Genomic DNA, 18,684 nt, shown 5'->3' with positions numbered 1-18,684 from the left:
TGCAGGAGTGAAATTTGAAATTTTTTACTGAAGCTGCTCTCTCAGGGAAGTAATTTGGTCCCGTAGTTGGTGTGGAATCTGTACAATGCAATTGGCGAAGGTATGCAAGCCGATCATCATTCGCGCATCTCGATCTTTACGTTGCTTCATGCTAAGACTCTAACGCACGTACTGCCTTGTGGTGGTGTAGTCTGGGCTCTATTGTTTTTGTGTGATGTGTTAAGAAGTTACAATTAAGATCAGACTGATTGCAGATACTGGATACACAGCAACATTGGGTGGATGTTATGGCAGCGAGTTGAAAACAAACTCGCAGATTGCTGCTACGGTGTTCTGTGTGAAAATCGATAAAGATAAGATATGTATGATGAGATGTGTATGACGAATATAGAATGATGAAAACGGAGAAAGGGAATCGCAGAAAGAGAGAAGAAAGAGCGCTGTGATTTAATCGCGTTGTTTTGTCAGACATTTAGAAACAATACCTATGGGAAAATGATGACGAGCGTTAACAAGGGCCATAAAAAGTGGTTTAGGAGAAGAAAGGGTCCGGATTAATATGCAGGGTATCTTAGATATGTTGATGTATTTATCAGTTGATGTGTGTGATGATGTGTGAAATAAGATCATGTGATCATGGCCCCGAACACTTTGTTGGATATAAGTAGTCTTTACCACAGAAGTTAGGCAATGAAACTTAGGACGTTTAGAGATATTGAAAACTTCTTACCGCATTCGGAAGATTAAAGTCGTATCATATTTTCGTAGAAGTATGATATCTGAAGATTCTCTGAAGCAGAGGTTTTTGTTGAATAGAAATTAATAATCAACTCATATTCGTTTTTGGGCCTCCACAAGTACAAGTATAGCGAAACTCCAATAGCCTAGACCAGCGATCGGCAAAGTACGGCTCGCGAGCCGCATACGGCCAACGATGACTTTTAAATGTTAAAATACATATTATATTATTTTGAGTTTTTTGCAAATCAAATTGTTCTTCATCTAAGAATAGATGCATCAAGTTTTTGTAATAAGAAGATGTACAAGTCTCGTTAGTATTTTGTTATAAAAACGAGATTTAATTTCACCCATCAGTTAAAGGTAACGTCAAATGGCCCTCAATATAGTTGTTTTCGAAGCAATGCGGCCAGCGAACCGAAAAGTTTGGAGACTCCTGCCCTAGACCAGCGATCGGCAGAATACAGCTCGCGAGTCACATGCGGCTCTTTGCTGTCTAGATGGCGGATCTTTGCGCGTCCGTATATTTCATAGAATTTTTTAAAAAAATCTCCTATTGAGTTATCTATTTGGCTCTTGACGTACGAACATGTTTGCAGAATTTGGCTCTTTTGGTTCAAAAGTTTGCCGACCCCTGCTCTAGACTTATCAAACATTATACCACATATAACGCACTATATAGACATTCGCCCTGAAGGTCGATCTATTCTTGATGACAGGACTTCCCTCCGCATAACGAACGGATATTGGATTACAACAGAGAATGTTGTGCGCCGGACCTAATGGTGGTCACTTCTCTGTAGTATACACATTTTTTTTTACTTGCAGTGCAGTTATGTCCATAACCGCTTGGGAATAAAGATTGATGTTCTTTTGTATGTTTTTTTCGTCTTCTACTTGCTACACTCAATACACTGATATGTACCCAAAGTTCCCAGAGACATCACCCGGGGAGGAGGACGACTTTATTGTGGGTACAGTGCGCCAAACGTTGCGATGGCTCGTTTCTTCTTTTCTAGAATAATTAAGGAAAGCTTTGTGATTTAATTATGGTCTAGTTTTTTCCTTTCCTTCCGCGGGGGCGTCCTACCCCATAGTGCTGCGCTGCTGGCCTTTTGAAGTACAGTTTCTTCTGCTTGCTAGGCTACTATAATTGTGCCGGTGGTGGACGCTACCATTGATTGTGGCTTAAACGAAAAGTACTCTCCGTATCGCTTTGCCCGTAGTAGGGGTGAGCTTTAAGTACGTGCGCACCGGACAAAGTATGATTTATCTTTTGTCCAACCACAACCGCATCATCATCATCATCATCCATCCCGCATGTGTTTATCACCGTGGGTAGCAGTTTTTTTTGTTCTGTGCTTTTTTCTGCTAGTACATAGTGGTGGCTGCTTGCTGCGGTGCCTCAGTCTCCCTCACGATTACACACACACAAACACAAATGATGCTACCACAATTAAAAACGTTTAAGCGAGCGCGTTGAAATGAAGAGGTCAGCAAAGTGGAAAAACAGGCGAAAAAAACAAGCTAAAAAGCGGAACCCAAAACAATCCGATGACACAGATTCCGGAAACTAACCCACACTCACTCCTCCACTGTGTTGAGAGTTTTCTGTTCCTTCTTCTGCCCTTTTGGAAAAGCTGGGACTGCACACTCATTACTCGCTTTGAAGTTTCTTTACTTTACTTCGCTGCCAGTTGGGTTTGGGTGTAAGAGTTTTGAATCTTGAGCAGCTGGCGGAGTGTGCTACCTTTCAACTATCATCTGGTTTGTTTCTTTTGAGTGTTCTTGGCTTAGTTTGCTTGTTTTTTTTTTCTCTGGAGGATCCATTCATTCTTTACCATTAATTTTTATTTTTTATGTCGTCACTCCTGATTAAAATATCATCAAAATATCAATTTTGTGACGTTTTATAAATTTTGACCATTCATCTATTATTTGATCTATGCTTTTATTGAAACAAAACAATTATATGCTTTTGTTACCATTAAATTCTTCTTTCTTTATTGAGAAAGGAGCGGCACGTGTGCTTCAATTTTAATAATTGTTGCTATTTGACTTGTTATTTGATTATTCATAAATTATTTAAAAGATGTTTCTAATTCAAAACAAGATAAAAAAAGTCTAAAATCTAAATTCTGCAGCTTAAGCTATATGCTTGCTACCATCAATAACTCTTATTCAGTAACCTGGTGGTACCAACCGTCGTTTACACTGTTTCCGTTGTTTGGCGTTCTTCTCTTGGACGACACCGGAAGAATGCCACTTAAGCATGAGGGGTAATGAACACGGCAGCATGCGGGAAAAAATGGACCTCGCAGTTACGAATGCTCTATCTCCTTTCCTTTCCATGAACTTTATACAGCGTAGAAAAGTCGTTGATTGTTGTATCTATCCTCCATGTACCTCATCCCTGTACTGCTTGAAGATTTCACCGATTCGCATTCAACGACAACTGCCATGTTGCAAAATCGCGAAAAGTGAGGTGCTGGCCATTCTGAGCTCTGCTGCTGCAGCTCGTAGTTTTGTAGTAGCTGGGAGTGTAAAATCCGTACCATGGAATGGATCTGCGGTGTAGCAGGTACACAAGTCCACAAGTCTTCTTTCCCACTTTTTCTCACGAATAATGGGTGTCGGAAAAAGTTTACCACCAAAAACTCTGCGGTCTAGTTGTAATCTGCCTGCAGGAGTTTAGTTGGGAACTTTTTTGCTTTTTTGTACAGCCGTGGTTAAGACTGTATAATAGCGGAATTACGTGTCAGCAGTGTTGCTGCAAAATCGTGAAGACAGCGTGATGATGAACGGTGTTGATTATGATGATCCTACTACTCGTACTATTCTTTGCTCCCGTAAACTAGCGATGACTCTATTTACATTGTAGATTATTGCAACAGTTTCTACGTAATGCCTTTGTGCATAATTTGAATAAAGTAACCATGTAAAAAGCATAGATATGATATTAAGCTATAGCTTTGACATTGCTTATCGAATCTTTTATCAAATGCATTCTGAAGCAGCTAAATGGTTTTCATTCCATTTATACCATCCATGACATGCATAAAGCTTCTAGATTATTCCTATCAACTAGTCATTGTAATGCTTTAAATATGCAGCTTCTCGCACCTTACAGAACGGCAGCTCAACCTACCAGCGATACACCTATTTTGCAATGCATGCATCGTCAACATCCGCTGTGCATTCGTCACAGCTGTAATTTTCTCAGTAATAACCGGTGTCAGCGAGCGCCAAGCTCTCTTTGTTGTGCACTTACTCACACCTCACCTTTGCTTTGTTGCGTAGAGTGGAAGATTTGCTTGAACCTGCTTCAAAGGTGCTAAGGAGTCTTGATCGCGAGTCTTGCTTATCAGTCGGGAATGTGTGAAGGAATTAATCATGTTTTGCTTTGCTTGGCTGTGAAGAACTTGGCGTCGTTTGATTCTACAAACGTCGTGCAGTCATACATGTTTATCGTAAATGTTTCTGCGATAAGATATCGCTTCGCACCACTAAGCATCGTATATGTACGTAATATTGCAAAAAACTTCCCTTGGAAGCTATCCACTGCTGACTTGGGAACGAAAACAAAGCAAAGGCAGAGCAACACTGAATACCAATATCAATAACTTCATTTTGGTTTCTGTTTCGTTATGGCTCTTCGACGTAATTAATCCATCTGTTGATGGGTTGAAAATCTCCCCGTACAAAGATGATCTTGTTGCTGCATCCAAAACGCCATCTCGTTTAAGCGGGCATAATTATGACTACCGCCGTTAATCGAAGAGTAAACACAATCTCTCCACGTTTTGGAAGTAGTTATGTTTCATTTCCGACCAATTTCCATGATTATCCCTCTATTTCATTGTTCCTTTCATTTCTATGCGCCGCTGGAATCAATGTGTGAGGCAATGGGGTGGAAGAAAGGGGGGAGGGGCAAAAGGCAAAGAGCTTCCCTAGTGAGGGGAACGATAGTGTCACTATCAGTAGAAGCAGCTGGAAGTAGAAAAGAAAGAAGACAAAAAATATGATGCACAAACCCCAGCCTAAAACCGAATGAAACCGAAATCAGAGCGGGAACATTAAAAAACCATTCTGTGGCTTCTGTTGCTCGTCACGATTGTGTAAGAAAGGGGGAGTGGTTGGGTGGTCGGTAAAGATCATAGGTCATTACAAGCCTAAGCATCGGGTCGAATATTCATTTCGAAATTATGATATCTTTAGTTGGAGAAGGTTGGAGTGTGGTTTAGTGATGGGAAAAATGAAGTCTTCGTCGAAACGGAATCGATTCCTAGTTAGCTAATAAGTTTTCTGAAATTGATGGTGGATAGTAGGTCTAGAACCGATTCTGGAGTTGGTTCTGGAATCAGAATCGGTTCTGGAATCGGAATCGTTTTCAGAATCGAAAACGGCCCCAAAATCGTATCGAAATCGGCATGGGAGTTGATTCCGAACACCGAATCGGAATCGGGTAGGTCCAATTCTGATATCCCACCACTAGCGTGGATTGCCATGAAGAGATGTAAATGCAGAGGGATTTTGGTACTAAGTTTAATTGGATTGAATAAACAATGGTTTTGTATGAGGATTCTTGGCAAAATAATTATTATACTTTGGTTATAATTCCAAAACGCTTAATTATACATATGACTCGATTTTTGGAATTATCTGTAAGTAAAGTATCACTTTGACGTAACATGAAAGACAAATGTAACAAAGTTTCTGACATTCTCTGTGGAAGTGATCATACTTTCTTGAGCTAAAATTAAATTAAAATTACACAACAAATACAACAAATTATAATCCGAAAACTCTGAATGCAATATAATATGTGTTTTCAGAATTTTCAATGTAATCACTCGTATATTTTTTTATTAGAGAGTTCATGAGAGTTACGCACCGTCAGTCGTCGTCGTAGATTCACGAGATTTGTAAATGATGGAAGTAAGTTCCATCCAGAGTCTTTTGAAATCAATTGATATCTAGAGTCAATACTCATTAAACATGAATCACCTTGTTTCGGACACTGTTTTCTTTCTTTGTGACATCCTCGTAGCTTGTCCTGTTACAAGACTTGGATTCTTTCACTCACTTTCAAATATTTATCCAGAATCAATAATCCTGATCAGATTTGTTTTGTATACGGTTATTCTTACGTGACTTGATCTGCTTTTGTAATAATGGTCTGAAATCCTGTAGAATGTCATAAGATGATAGTGGTGTGAGTAAACAATAAGTTAACAGCCTCCTCGACAGCAATGGTAAAAGTTTACACCAATCTATTACAAGTATTGATCTCAGCTTTTCCCATCACAGTGTGTCACATTTAACTTTACCCACAATTTCCTATCGCACGGATTCCCTGTCGTCGTCGACCTGGCTGCAATTCTTGTCTGCTTGTTGTGGGTTATGATAAATGAACTGCTAAACATGTCTTGGCTGTGAAAGGCGCACCGTGTTATTGTACCGTGCACAACTCTCCATTCGAATAAATCTCAAACGTCAACGAGAGCTGCACAGCGCGCGTAAGAGGAGGCGCACAAATAAATACGAGGGAAAACTAGGAAACGTGCATATCATCATCCAGAACGACGACCGACCGTTTCCTGTATCCAATCCCGCTCCCTGCTCTCTTGGCCTCGTTTGCCACGTGCCCCTACCGCCGCCGCCACTGCTACACTACTGCTGGTAGTGTGATTGTAATTTCCTAAAGATGAAGAAAAGTGGGTCGCGTTCTAACGACGAATGAAAAAAATGGGTAGAAACTGCTAGTGCCACTGTTACTACCGCTTCCGACGTTCCCGTATTCAAACACACACACAAACACTAAACACGTTAAATTCACCCTTGCACACGTCCCCGGGAGTGATGAAATTCCTGGAGTGTGTGTGAGAGTACATTACTCTGCGGATTTGCGTGCTCTAAGGGCGCACCCACGTAGTAGTAGTACTACTACTACTCGTCTCAAGCACATTTCAACTTACTTCCATTAACTTCGCCTGTTCGCGTTGCATTGTTTTGCCACTTCTGTTTTCTGTGTCACCTCTCCAGAGCGCGGTGAAGCTGTTGTGGTGCGGTCCCCATATTCATTGTGCTTTCTGTAGGATTGTATTTTTGCGACCGTTGCCGTCTTGAAAGCGTTACATATTTTTACATTATGTTTCACTTTTTTTGTCTTTTCTCACCCACTAATGTTCTATTTTGTGGAGTGGTTTTAGAGGCGAGTTACTTTTGTGAAAAGTGGAAAGAATATGTGGAGTAGTTGCTTTCGGAACCTGTGAGAAGAGGTTATGGACCTATCCTTTCCAAAGTCTTTTGCGTACATTAAAGCATCATTTTTCAGTTGTTTGTGGGTATGGGCGTGTTATAGTCTGTCATTTCTTTTTCCAAGAATTCTAGCCACCAAACCCCAGTCTTGCCGTCTTTCATCCGATCGAAGAATTTAATCTCATACTACTGTTTTACCGTTTCTTTTAATACCATTGTTTTTCTAACCTAATAAACAGAGTGCTTCTCCGATTTCGTTTGGGACATTGGCGGTGGGGAGAATAGCAGCAAACCTTTATAAATCCAACTATCGTCTGGTGTGGTGGTCGGGTTGCTCGTGTGAAATCCAAGAACCGATGTAGAAATGATCGGTATGGGAACTCTGTTGAAAGAGAATCCACCCCAAAGGCCCCACACAATCCATCCCCCGCGAGCTGCTGGATGAGACATTCACACACCCATCTGCCAAACCAGGGTGGTTGGTGGTGCGTAAAGAAAGACTTTCTTTTAAAGGCCATATGCAAAACAGACTGAAGAATATGTTGTTACCACACACACAAACACATCCCGTGCACGCAACTAACCGCGTTAGGATGACAGAGGTGGCTGCAATATGGTACAGCAGATATTGGAAGAAATGTGGGGAAGGTGTGGTGGGCAAAAAGAAAATGCTACGTACATTGGGCATGATTCATTCAAGTATAAACATTGTACACTCGTTGGCAAATGCACGCTCTTCTCCACGTGGATGTGAAGCAATGTGCACTGTAGTTGTAGGAGTAACACACATGTACGCTTTCGTACTTCGCTCGCAATATGCTAAGGTACACGGGATTGGTTTAAAGCAGTTCGGAAATGAGAATGGAAATTTGATTTGTTCAAATTTGTCTTTGCTTTTCAATATTTCAACGCATAACGTGTGTTATCTCGCCAAAATGTAGATTTTACCACTTTGATGTTTTAAGGGAGATTGCCCTTAAATATGTACCGTGTCACATTCACTGTTCCACTCCAAAAACACATTACTAAATCAAATATAACACTTCTAACAGCAACACTGAACCACAAAATCCCTCTATTTTTGGGAAAGGAGTTTCGACTTTCGTTCGACATTATGCCCATGTGTGTGTGTGTGTGTGTGGTACGTTTAGTGTTGAAATTTGATAGTTAACAGCTCCTGGTTGTCATTAGCGCCCGCAAACGGGGGTAGAAAATTGAAAAATCATTCCCAAACAAAGAAAATCGTTAGCGGAAATTAAACATCAAGAAAGCCGAAAGCCAACGATGACGGATGGACATTTTCCGCCTGTTTCTGGCTGAGTGGTTACGGGTCATTGTTATGTTTTGTGTTTTTGGTAGTTTCATCACAGAATTTGTGAAATATGTGCCATGAAAATGAAAATTGGAAGGGTTTCGCTTGTGGAGAAAGTACATTGTCTCTACTGCTACGGCTTATTCGTTTTGTAAGAACTGCTTTTCTCTGAGTAGGATAAGCAACGTTCGGCTTTCGGAACTTTTCCCCGTTTTTTGTTTGTGCTGCCCTTGAAACACTATCTCGAAAATTTAATTTACAGTGAAGGCAATCTAATACGTTTAACCGTCGACCACTTTCCTGTTGAATTCTGCACAATGATGCTCTACGATATCCATTATATTATCCTCCTCTCCTAAGCAGAATGTAATACTTTTGCGCCCAGCACCTAACAAACTTCAAAGTGCTCGACAAACACCAAACCTCATGAGACATGCCGGCTTGAGCTCTAAATGAAGACAGTGCGGAGGGTTCCGGAAAAGAAAAAAAAGAACACAGGTTACTCATCAAACATTCGTCGGAAAGTCTCGAGGGTTGCAGCTAAACTTTATACCGTTCTTACAGCCCGTGATGGTTTCCCCATTTCGTTTCAAAGTTTGGTTCTCACGTGAATTCTAGCGCCGGTGGTAGGTGCTTCCAATTTTGTGCTGCGTCAAAGATGCAATTTGCCATGGGCGCCTAAAACATTGCACTCATTTCTTTGTCGTGAACATTACCGCCTGGTCCCCTTCTTCTTGAATGTAAGCCTACGCTTAATGCGCTTTTGCGACTGTTTATTGTCCCGTTTCATTGCTCCTAATCTGTTGGCTGGTCTGCGTAACGAAGCAACGTAACGAAAACACAAATCTAAGGCGCATCGATTTTCGAATGTTCCACAAAATGATGTTGCACGCTTTCATGGCACATTGCTGCTGATGGTGCTGCTGATGGATTGAGGCGCGCATAGGCACGATGGTCGGGTTAAATATATATAGCTCGTCGATGCTTTTTTTCTGAACAGCCAAAGACCAATCCGAAGCCTCCCCCTCACTCCGGACCTGTTTGTCAATCCTGTTCCCGAGCCGGTAAATTGTGTCATTAGCTTTCGCGCCCCGCTATCCTGCTTTCGGTTTCAACAGCAAGAAAAAGCTAACCTTTCTGTCACCCACGCTTATTTGGCTTATCGAACTTTTTGGGGTCGGTGGAAGGCGTCCGATTGGAAAGGGCGGGGTAATCCACCGGAAACGATGAATCGATTGTCATCTAATTAACGTCCGGTGTCAGGTCCCGGGGATGAATGAGCGGACCCGTCTGCAGAACCCGACCTGTACGACGTTGTATCAGCGGGACGGTGATGACGGCGAAAGCAATAACGATTTTGTTGCCGCCAAATTGGTGTACCCAGAGAGTGCGAGAGAGAGAGAGAGAGAGAGAGAGAGAGAGAGAGAGAGAGAGAGAGAGAGAGAGAGAGAGAGAGAGAGAGAGGAGACGGACCAGTTCTTCTTTGGAGGTACCTTTAAGGCTACTTCCGGTGCGTTCTAACCGCTATGCCTTAGGCTCATGCGGTACGTAAGGGTAGATAATTTTATCGCCCCACAAGCAGTGCCAGCTGCTTTATTTGGCGCACATAACGACGCCTGTCGATTCCGTCCAATAATGTGACTGGCGATGCGAAAACAATGGGTTCTAACAATGGGAAAACCAGCCGGGAATGGCGGGACGAGCGTGATTCTTGATTGCGGATGTTTATTTGTTTGTATTGGCCCCCGCCGCGATGGGCTGGTGTTTCCGAACGACGTGACAGTACTGTACCCGAACAAAAAAGATAACACACATTTTGAGCCCACATAGTTGTGTTGACCAATAGCCACATGATTGACGATTTTATTGGCATTCAAAATGCAATGATAATTGTTTTTTATGTCTTTTGTGTTTGTGTTGGAGTTTAGTTCCACTGTGTTCACCACTATTTAACAATATTTTTTTGTGACCCTATTGTTTGTCGCGTGTACGTGCGGTGGGTTTATTAGCTATGCTCTCGGTATCTGTTACCGGCTGCTATCGTACAGTGGATTGATAGAGCCAGCTGGTAAGATCGAATATCCATTCAAGATGTCCAATTTTGGGCTTAAGCTTTACAAGTGTTGTATACGATTAAATCCATCTTATGTGTTAAAGGCACGTTAAAAATACATTATACAAATAAACTCACATCAGAAATTCAAGCTATACACGATTACTGAAAATTCTCTTTTTACTGAGTTGCATATTCACAATTTCATTTGCTCCCAAATTTTTGGTTCTTTAAGCCCCGGTTACAGCTCCAATGAAATTGAACGTGAAATTTTGGGGCTTTCTACTATATTTAATTAAATATTAATATATATACAATATACGGAATATGATTGATTAGTTTTAGGTTTTTGCCGTGAACCAAGCTGATAATCAAAAGGAAATGCATGAAATTGATTATTGTAACATGTTTTATAGTCTAAATAGTTGGGGATTTAATTCCCTTTCTTTTGGTGTACGATAAGCCATAATCTGATAAATATTTAATAATAACTCATTTAATAATAACTCAAAATTTCACGCTCACTTTCACGCAAGGTCTAAATCGATCTGTATTACCTTTTGAAAACTATTACCGTGGCAAAATATGTTAATCTAATTTATCTTATCAATTATTTGATATTCTGCCGTTGTAATTTTTTTACGAACACTGAAGTTTCTCATTAATGCTCGCCTGAAATTGTATGCTTTAGTTTATGAATTTTTGAATTTTTAGTAATGTTGAATTTTTGTGTAATTTTTCAACATTACTAAATCACGTAGTTGACTCTAGACAATTGTGATCGATTAATAGAAAAAAAGAAAAGTTGGTAACAAAGTAAAGTATTTACTCGTAGCAATAGCACTAAGAATTGCATTTTGGAGTTTTTTTTGGAATTATGAGTTTTTTTAACTTGATTTTTAATTTGAAATATGAATTTAAAGAGGTTTTAAGGGGTCTTATACTTTTTCGACACTTTTTAAACTCTATCTTACGGGAAGTGAACCTTATGTGACGAGAATTGGACTTTATCACCACCCTTTTTGAACAGGCACATTTTAAATTTCTAACAGCTTTTCAATGTGCATGTCCAACAAGAGTACTCGAAGGTCCAGCTCCCGTCACATTAAGTTCACTTCCCGGAAGAAAGAATCAAGTGTCCAAAAATACGAGAAACCCTGAAAACCCCTATGATGATGACCCTGACAGGCATGATAGGTTGAATTCCCCAAATGGCTAATAGATTTTAAAAGATCTCTAATTACGCATTAAGATTCTACTTTATTCAAAACTCAGTATAAGTAACAGTCCTAGTTTTAGCTCTACCTTATCGAGTGTCTTCAAGTTACCAGGACACTTTTTAAATGTTTTATACTTTTAAGTGTAATCACAAACTGAACTCACTGAACTCAACAGATAAGTAAGTAAGAGGGCTTATGCATCTGTATTTTCGAGTAGTTTCTTGAATATCCGCATGGATCCGCAAGAGGGGTATCTATGTCGTCGGTACATACTGCAAAGAAAGAATGGCTAAAATGCAGTTCCTGTCGGTCTATTGTTGGCAAGATGCCGTAAAATTTCGCTCCCCTTTTTTCGGATCACATTTCCCTCCTTCCCCATGCTATCTTCCCATCTGTTTTGCGAACGCGGGTATGCGCAATGGATTCGATGCGAGTAAAAGAATTCGGTCAACACTCGTCGTCGTGCGTGTATGTGTGTGTATGTGTTTGCAAATATCCTCATAACATCATAACATACCACCGCCCACCGGGAGCACGAGGAGAGCATCTCGGAGAGCGTAACAGCCTCCGAAAGACTCTCTGTTTTCCAATTTTCCTCTCGCTAACACGGATGCGGATGTTTGGCAGTCGGTGGCAACGGCGGCTATCCGTGCTCTTTGTTGCTGTCCGACACGACACGGCATCTCTGGTCCAAGTGTCTCAGCAGCATCCTGGCGCTCTCGGTGTGTCACGCGCGAAGGATCTCTTATGCGGATGCCTAAGGATACATTATTGGGGCCGTGGGAGATCGGGTCCATAAACACGCTTAAAGGTGTTGAGAGCAATTTGGCTCCATTACAGAGAGATAGAGAGAGAGTGAGAGAAGGAGAGCGAGAGGTGGTGGAGATTCATGGAAAACCAGAACGAAAAGAGCAACAAAGGAGGCACACCCTTAAATAACATTGGGTGTTGGCGGGAAAATATGCCCTAGGAAGCTTAACTCTGGGAGCGCACATCAGGATGTCGGGCCTGGGGTGCTACCATAATAATATGTACATCTCGCGTAAAGTTTTTTTTTAGTATCATTGTGTTCAGTAAATAGAACACAAAATAATTGGAGAGACAATTGCAGGAACGAGCGCACGTGCACCTGTTTGCCGTTGTCAAACAATGTTCTCCGTACTTTGGCGGTGTGGTGAGCTGGTGTGTCATGCCTGGCACGCGACAGAGTAGTTTGGAATGATGATTATTTGAATGTGAGAAGATATCCCCCCCCCTCCTTCGGGTCCAACTTCCATCCCTTTTTTTGGCCAGCGAGAAAAAGGGAGACCACAACGCGGGAGAGCACAAAAGCTAGAGAAAACGTTGTCTAGAGTGTAGCATCCATTTGTAACTACGAGGGGGACTCGTATCTGGCGAATAGTACGGTAGAGAGCTGTATGTCGTCTGGAGTGGTGTTACCAGTGAGTAGAGTACACATAACACATTGGCCGAGAGGTGGTGTCAAAGCTTGGGTCGTAGCGTGCGCGTGTAGCACAAGCAGAGCAAATTCACCAAAAGGCAGCATCCGCAATCCGCGACAATTTAGAGTTAGGATTGAAACATTACTATTGTTTACCCCCATTACGAGCCCCATTGTGAGCACACAGCATTAATTTGACCATTCTCTCTCTCTGTCTCTCTCCTTCCCTGTTCGGTTTGTTTCATCTGCCCTCCTGTGTTTGCAAACGCAAAACAACAGTGCACCACCGGTCCCGCCAGCGTTACCGACACAACAGCAGCAGCAGGCATCGCAGCAGTCACAGGCGCAGCAACAGCAGCAACAGAAACCGATCTATGCATCACAGCAGAGCAACAGCAGTACCAACAGTATTACCTATGGAAACAACTCGGTAAGTAGCTTTTCCTACGGCGGCGGTGGTGGTCACCTGCTAGGGGCGCGCAAGTGTAAAAATCGACCGGGAAGATACCAGTGTGTGCACTTCATTGGAAGCATTGCGACCGGAACCAGAACGGAAGCGAACTAGTGATGACCTTGAAAACGTTGCCCATTTCGAAAATTCGATTTCCCATCAGGCACCTGTCATGATGGGGGTGTTGATCGGTTATAGCAGGGAATGGCCGCTGAGGGTCGATGCCGACTGCTACCGTGCAGGGTGGAGTGAATGATAATGGCATATTTTTGGTAGTATTTACCGTTCGTGTGGAAATGTATGTGTGTGTGTGTGTCTGTATGTAGTTGTTGGTGAAAAGACGGTACGATTTGACGTACCACGTGACTCGCACATTAGTGAAGATATCCCTTGAAACGGACGGTTCATAGTGGCAAAGGGACAGCAAAGGGGGAGGCGGGATTGTCACGGATCGCCCTTACCTTGACATTTCCGCAATGCCAGTTTTGTTATGGTGCATGAAATTCTCCAAACTTCTTGTAGTGTTCTGTACCAGAATTTTAATGCGCTTTTTCGACCAAGTACTGATGTTTAACGTGTTTCTCGTACGCTCCCCTTCATTACCCAGCAGCCGTATCCGCAGCCAATCTACGTAGCATCGAATCAAAATCATCAAATGCTGAATCAGTCGGTGTTGCCACCGCAACCGCCGCAGCAACCACCGCCACCACAGCAGCAGCTACCGTCGAACCTTTCGAACGGTTCGATTTACGCGACGGCCACGTGCTCCCCGAGCGCGACCAACAGCAATCCAGCGAACCCGATCTACGCCGGCCAGCAGCAGCTCGTTTCACAGCAGCAACAGCAGCAGCAGTCCGCACCACCGCCGCCACCGATGATGATGCCACCGAACGGCTACGGACCACCGAATGGTGTCGGCGGTCCGTACGGTGCTGGCCAACCACAGTACGGTATACCACCGGTAAGTGGCAAGGCTTGTCCGCTTGGAGAGTGAGTGTGTCTTACCTTACCTTCTCGCCATTCTCTTAAGGTTCCACAGATGCCAATGCAGCCGCCGCACCAGCAGCAACCACCGTCACAGATGCAGCAAACGAATGCTCCTCCACCACCGCCAATGATGCCGCCGATGTTCCCGATGGCGGCACCATCTAGCGTACCGCAGGTAAATCGTGTGCTTTTGGTGATCGATTGTATCGACAGTTCCGAGACAATAATCCGCATTAGCAAAGGAATCCGTGGCCGCACACAATCCTAAAACGAGGCTTCACTCTCTCTTCCTTTTTTTTCGTTCAACAGCCACCAGCACCGCCGATGCCACCAAATCTGAATAATGCGGCTGCTCCACCGCCGCCGCCACCACCGCCCGGCATGCCAGCGGTAAAGCCGGGAGAAATCAACTCCTTGGCCCTCCAGCTGGCCAGTGCCAAACTGAAACGCAGCCAACCGCCGAAAAGCTCGCCGGCCGCTGGCGTGTCGTCCACCTCTTCCTCCGCCAACAATGGCAGCAATGCCGTGTCGTCCACCGTGACGGAAAACAGTGGCAGCAGTACATCGAGCGGAGGTAGTGGTAATTATGGAACCATAGGTTAGCACTTACCACTCATACTAACATTGCTGCTTGTACTAATCCCCCCATACCGGGCTCATTGCATCATCGCGGAGTACTCTCACTCGTCTGTGTGTTTTTGGTAGTTTTTATGTGTTTTCTTTTATTTGCTTTCCTTTTTTCCTTTGTCCTTCCGCAACCATACGAACACCTTTTCGGCTTCCTACCTGCTCATAAACGATGCTAATTTGTGTCACCAAAAACGGTCAAAATTTATACCACCTCACCTCATCATGTAGAATAAGAATATGTTACTGGTTGTGTACTGGAATGGATAATAATGTGTTTCTGGTGCTGGGAAATAAGCCGACGTTTTGCATAGCCATGTAAAGTTCAATAAACGGTTTGGTATAGAAAATTGGTCTTTTTCATCATGAAGTTTGATGTGGACATGCCAGTAGTTTAAGTTGACCTTAAGTTGATTGGGCTGCAAAAGGTTGATGATATTTTCCGTCCAATCACAACTAATATCTAGTTTGAAATGTCAAATGTATATAAAAATACATTTAATGTTCAAATTACACGCCCGAGTATTTGTTCAAGAAGAATTGTAACGCAACGCAGTCACCCAACTGTGTAGACAAACCGCTAATAGGATTCGTCTGGCAGGATTGTTTTTTTTTTCGGGTAACATAGGAACAAAATGTCAAAACAAACCCTTGGCCGTCTGGCCCATACCAGATTCATTGTCAACCAAATGCAATTAGCTAGAAATCAATTAACTCACGAAGAAAAGCGTTAAGGCTTAAAATCATGTCTAACAACTATAATAAGTATGTGTTTGGGTAACTATTCGGATACAGGTTAGATTATTATAATTGTAGTTTGAAAATGTATGTCTCTTTTGTTTGAGTAGATTTTCATTAGAGTTCGTAACATTTTAAACTAATTTGCGGTTTTCCCTATTTGTGCTTCCAAAAACCAGGACGGTCGTCATCTGGTATGGCATCGATGATGGATGAAATGGCGAAAACACTTGCCAGGCGTCGAGCGCAGGCAGAAAAGAAGGAGGTCCGTAGTACCGTACCGTCATCAATCGGCTATTAGCCTAGAATGCGTCTTTCGCTTTTCTGCATTGATTTAACATATTTCGCCATGCTCTTCCCCATTTTCTAGCCGGACTCCAACGAGGATGGAGGTGCAGCTGGATCCGGTGGTCGCCAGCGAGCCTGGGAAAAATCGAGCACACTGCCGCACAAATTGGGCAGCGGCAATAACAATGCCGGCGGTGGAGGAGGCGCCAACTCTGGCAGCGGCCAGGGTGGTGCAAGCCTGAGCGGTTCGGAATCACCGAAACCGTCGCGGAAACGCTTCGGCAGTGCCAGTGAGGAAACGATACTGAAGGTTGGTAACCTTTCACCGAGCTGTGAAGCAGGGCGAATGGGGAACGTTGGACTAACAACGCACAACCTTTTCCTTTCTTTTCATAACATTGGAACTGCTTCACATAACAACAAAAACCACGAAAACATAACAGCAGATCAATGGTGGTGATAGCTTCTCCCTTCCGACTGCGGTCGAGTTCGACAATCTGAAGGAAGACATTTTGCGCGAGATGCGCAGCGAGATTGCCAAGGCGAAGCAAGAAATCATAGAAGCTATCAAATCAGAATTCAACCGCAGGTAAACGCTGCTGCATCATGTTGCTTCTTTGTTTCTTTGGCGCAACCGAACCGAGCGCCACGAAACACACACACATGAACACACACACACGCAGACACACCGATACACCGTTTCTATTACCGCAAATATCTAACTACAGTCGCAAGCTATCGTAAGAAGTGGAAGTGTGACGATGAGGAGAGGAAGAGGAGGTGCATCGAATGGTGTCATAGAATCCAGAGGCAACGCAGGCAACGATATGATTACAACGGAGGTGGACATTCGAATGTAGGGCGTAAGACACAGGTTTACTACTGCTGGTGCAGATTTTACTTCATATGACACATTCCTCTTTTCACGGCTTCTTGCGTAAGGAGGGTTTATTTTGTTTTCATTTCAATTGTATCTGTACGTGAAACGCAAAGACGTACATACTCATGCGTAAGTTATTTTTTTTATTTTATTGTTACATCGTATGGGTGCGAAAGCTATTCAATTCAATGCTTACCCTTTGTCACAAACTTACGTTCTTATCTATAGTGTCGAAACAATTTTCCAATCAATCAAAATTTGTAACTTGCTGCTGGCTAGAACTTTTAAAGACAAGGTGCTTTGAAATAGCAAACAAAAAGGTGCGACTGACTTCATCTGACTTGCGACAGGAGGATATAGGGTTGTACCGATACTGATGACCGTTGGAGCCTGCTTGAGCAACAGAACGATGGTACGAAGCAAACAATTACGATGAACGAATTCAGATTGGGTGCGATGCGTCAACGCTACAATAAGACCATACTGGGAAATTGTAGTGGCCCGCTTACCAATATCCTGACCCACGGACACGGATCTGTCTAACTTGTTTTTATTTGCCCAAGCTCTCATAAATTGGCTTTCCGACTGTTGTTGCCATCATAATTCTATAATTTGTATTCCAGTATTCGAATATGTTTTAATCAGCCAGTGTCGGTACCAACCCGGGGTGCATATTCTCAAGCATTGGAAGTGGCAGTGCATCTCCCACCAAGAGAAAGTGGCGTGTAAACTTTATACAGAAAACAGAAGCAAAACGAACACACCATTCACTTACGCGGAAAAAATGCAGAACTTACAAGACTCCAAACGTTTATACATATACGTCGTAAAACAATGTGGTGCAGTTGAAAAAAAAGGTGGGTAGTCGAAATATGAGCTAATAAACTAGTATAATATACATAGCGAGTGTAGCAGTTTACCGCGTGGCCGCGGATCTCGCGGGCAGAGTCCGTATTCGAATGGCAGATTGCATTGCCGACGCATCATAATGCATGTATAAAATTTGATATACATTTTTTGTGCGCCATTGTTGTTGTGGTTAACCGTTTTGGTCTGTGGGTGTGTATGTATACACACTGCGTTGGCTTTCACGCCTCATCCTCCTCCGTATCGCGTTGTAGTATTAGTGGCAGTATCATCATCATCATAATCATCATATAAACTCTCCTTGACGATGGTGGACCGCAACTGGTGAAAAAGTGATTTTGCATCGTACCCCATTTCCTCCTCACTTGCATTGCGTATATTACTGTGGGAAAATCGTAATGGAAACTGGGGTCGTGTTCTAACCCACACCAGACCGCCCGCGTATGTGTGTGTGTGTATCAGTAAAGAAGGTGAAAGCGAAAAAAACACAGTTCTTTGAATCGAATGTCTATCCATGTATCTCTATGTGTCAGCCATATTATCTGTCTCATTATGATTACTCTCGGGAAGGAATGGAGAAGGCAAAAAACCCAAGAGAAAAAGGCAAAAAGCTAAGCAAAAACCATTAAACTATGAAAACGTAACATAAATCATTGGGAACATGAATTAAATTAAAACTAACGATACTAAATACTTAAGTGCGACGAATTAAGTATGTAAGAGTAACGAAGCGAGGCAGAAAAATTCAGAAGAAAACCAACTCGGAAGCTAACAGCTTTGTTGCGTTTAATTTTATTTTAGTTCTTGCTTTCTTCTCTCTT

The 18,684-nt window shown here is 42.7% G+C and overlaps 1 protein-coding gene across 9 annotated transcripts in view; it reads left to right on the top strand.

The window, feature by feature from the left end:
• Nucleotides 1-18,434, top strand: part of LOC120959048 (protein enabled) — a 34,332-nt gene extending 15,898 nt beyond the window's left edge. For 4 of the 9 annotated variants that reach the window (XM_049609286.1, XM_049609288.1, XM_049609287.1 and 1 more), the window contains exons 5-12: nt 13,305-13,455; nt 14,084-14,437; nt 14,507-14,638; nt 14,773-15,061; nt 16,008-16,093; nt 16,199-16,426; nt 16,560-16,705; nt 17,620-18,434. In XM_049609286.1, coding sequence (XP_049465243.1) covers nt 13,305-13,455; nt 14,084-14,437; nt 14,507-14,638; nt 14,773-15,061; nt 16,008-16,093; nt 16,199-16,426; nt 16,560-16,705; nt 17,620-17,725 — 1,492 coding nt within the window. In that variant the 3' untranslated portion in view covers nt 17,726-18,434. The remainder of the gene's footprint in view (nt 1-13,304; nt 13,456-14,083; nt 14,438-14,506; nt 14,639-14,772; nt 15,062-16,007; nt 16,094-16,198; nt 16,427-16,559; nt 16,706-17,619) is intronic. The other 5 variants (XM_049609290.1, XM_049609289.1, XM_049609293.1 and 2 more) reach the window with 5 other exon arrangements.
• The last annotated feature ends 250 nt before the right edge of the window (nt 18,435-18,684 follow it).

The sequence above is a fragment of the Anopheles coluzzii genome, chromosome 3 (genome assembly GCF_943734685.1).
Source record: "Anopheles coluzzii chromosome 3, AcolN3, whole genome shotgun sequence".
NCBI lineage: Eukaryota > Metazoa > Arthropoda > Insecta > Diptera > Culicidae > Anopheles > Anopheles coluzzii.
Note: the sequence above shows the minus strand (reverse complement) of the source record. Positions and strands in the feature narration are given on the sequence as shown.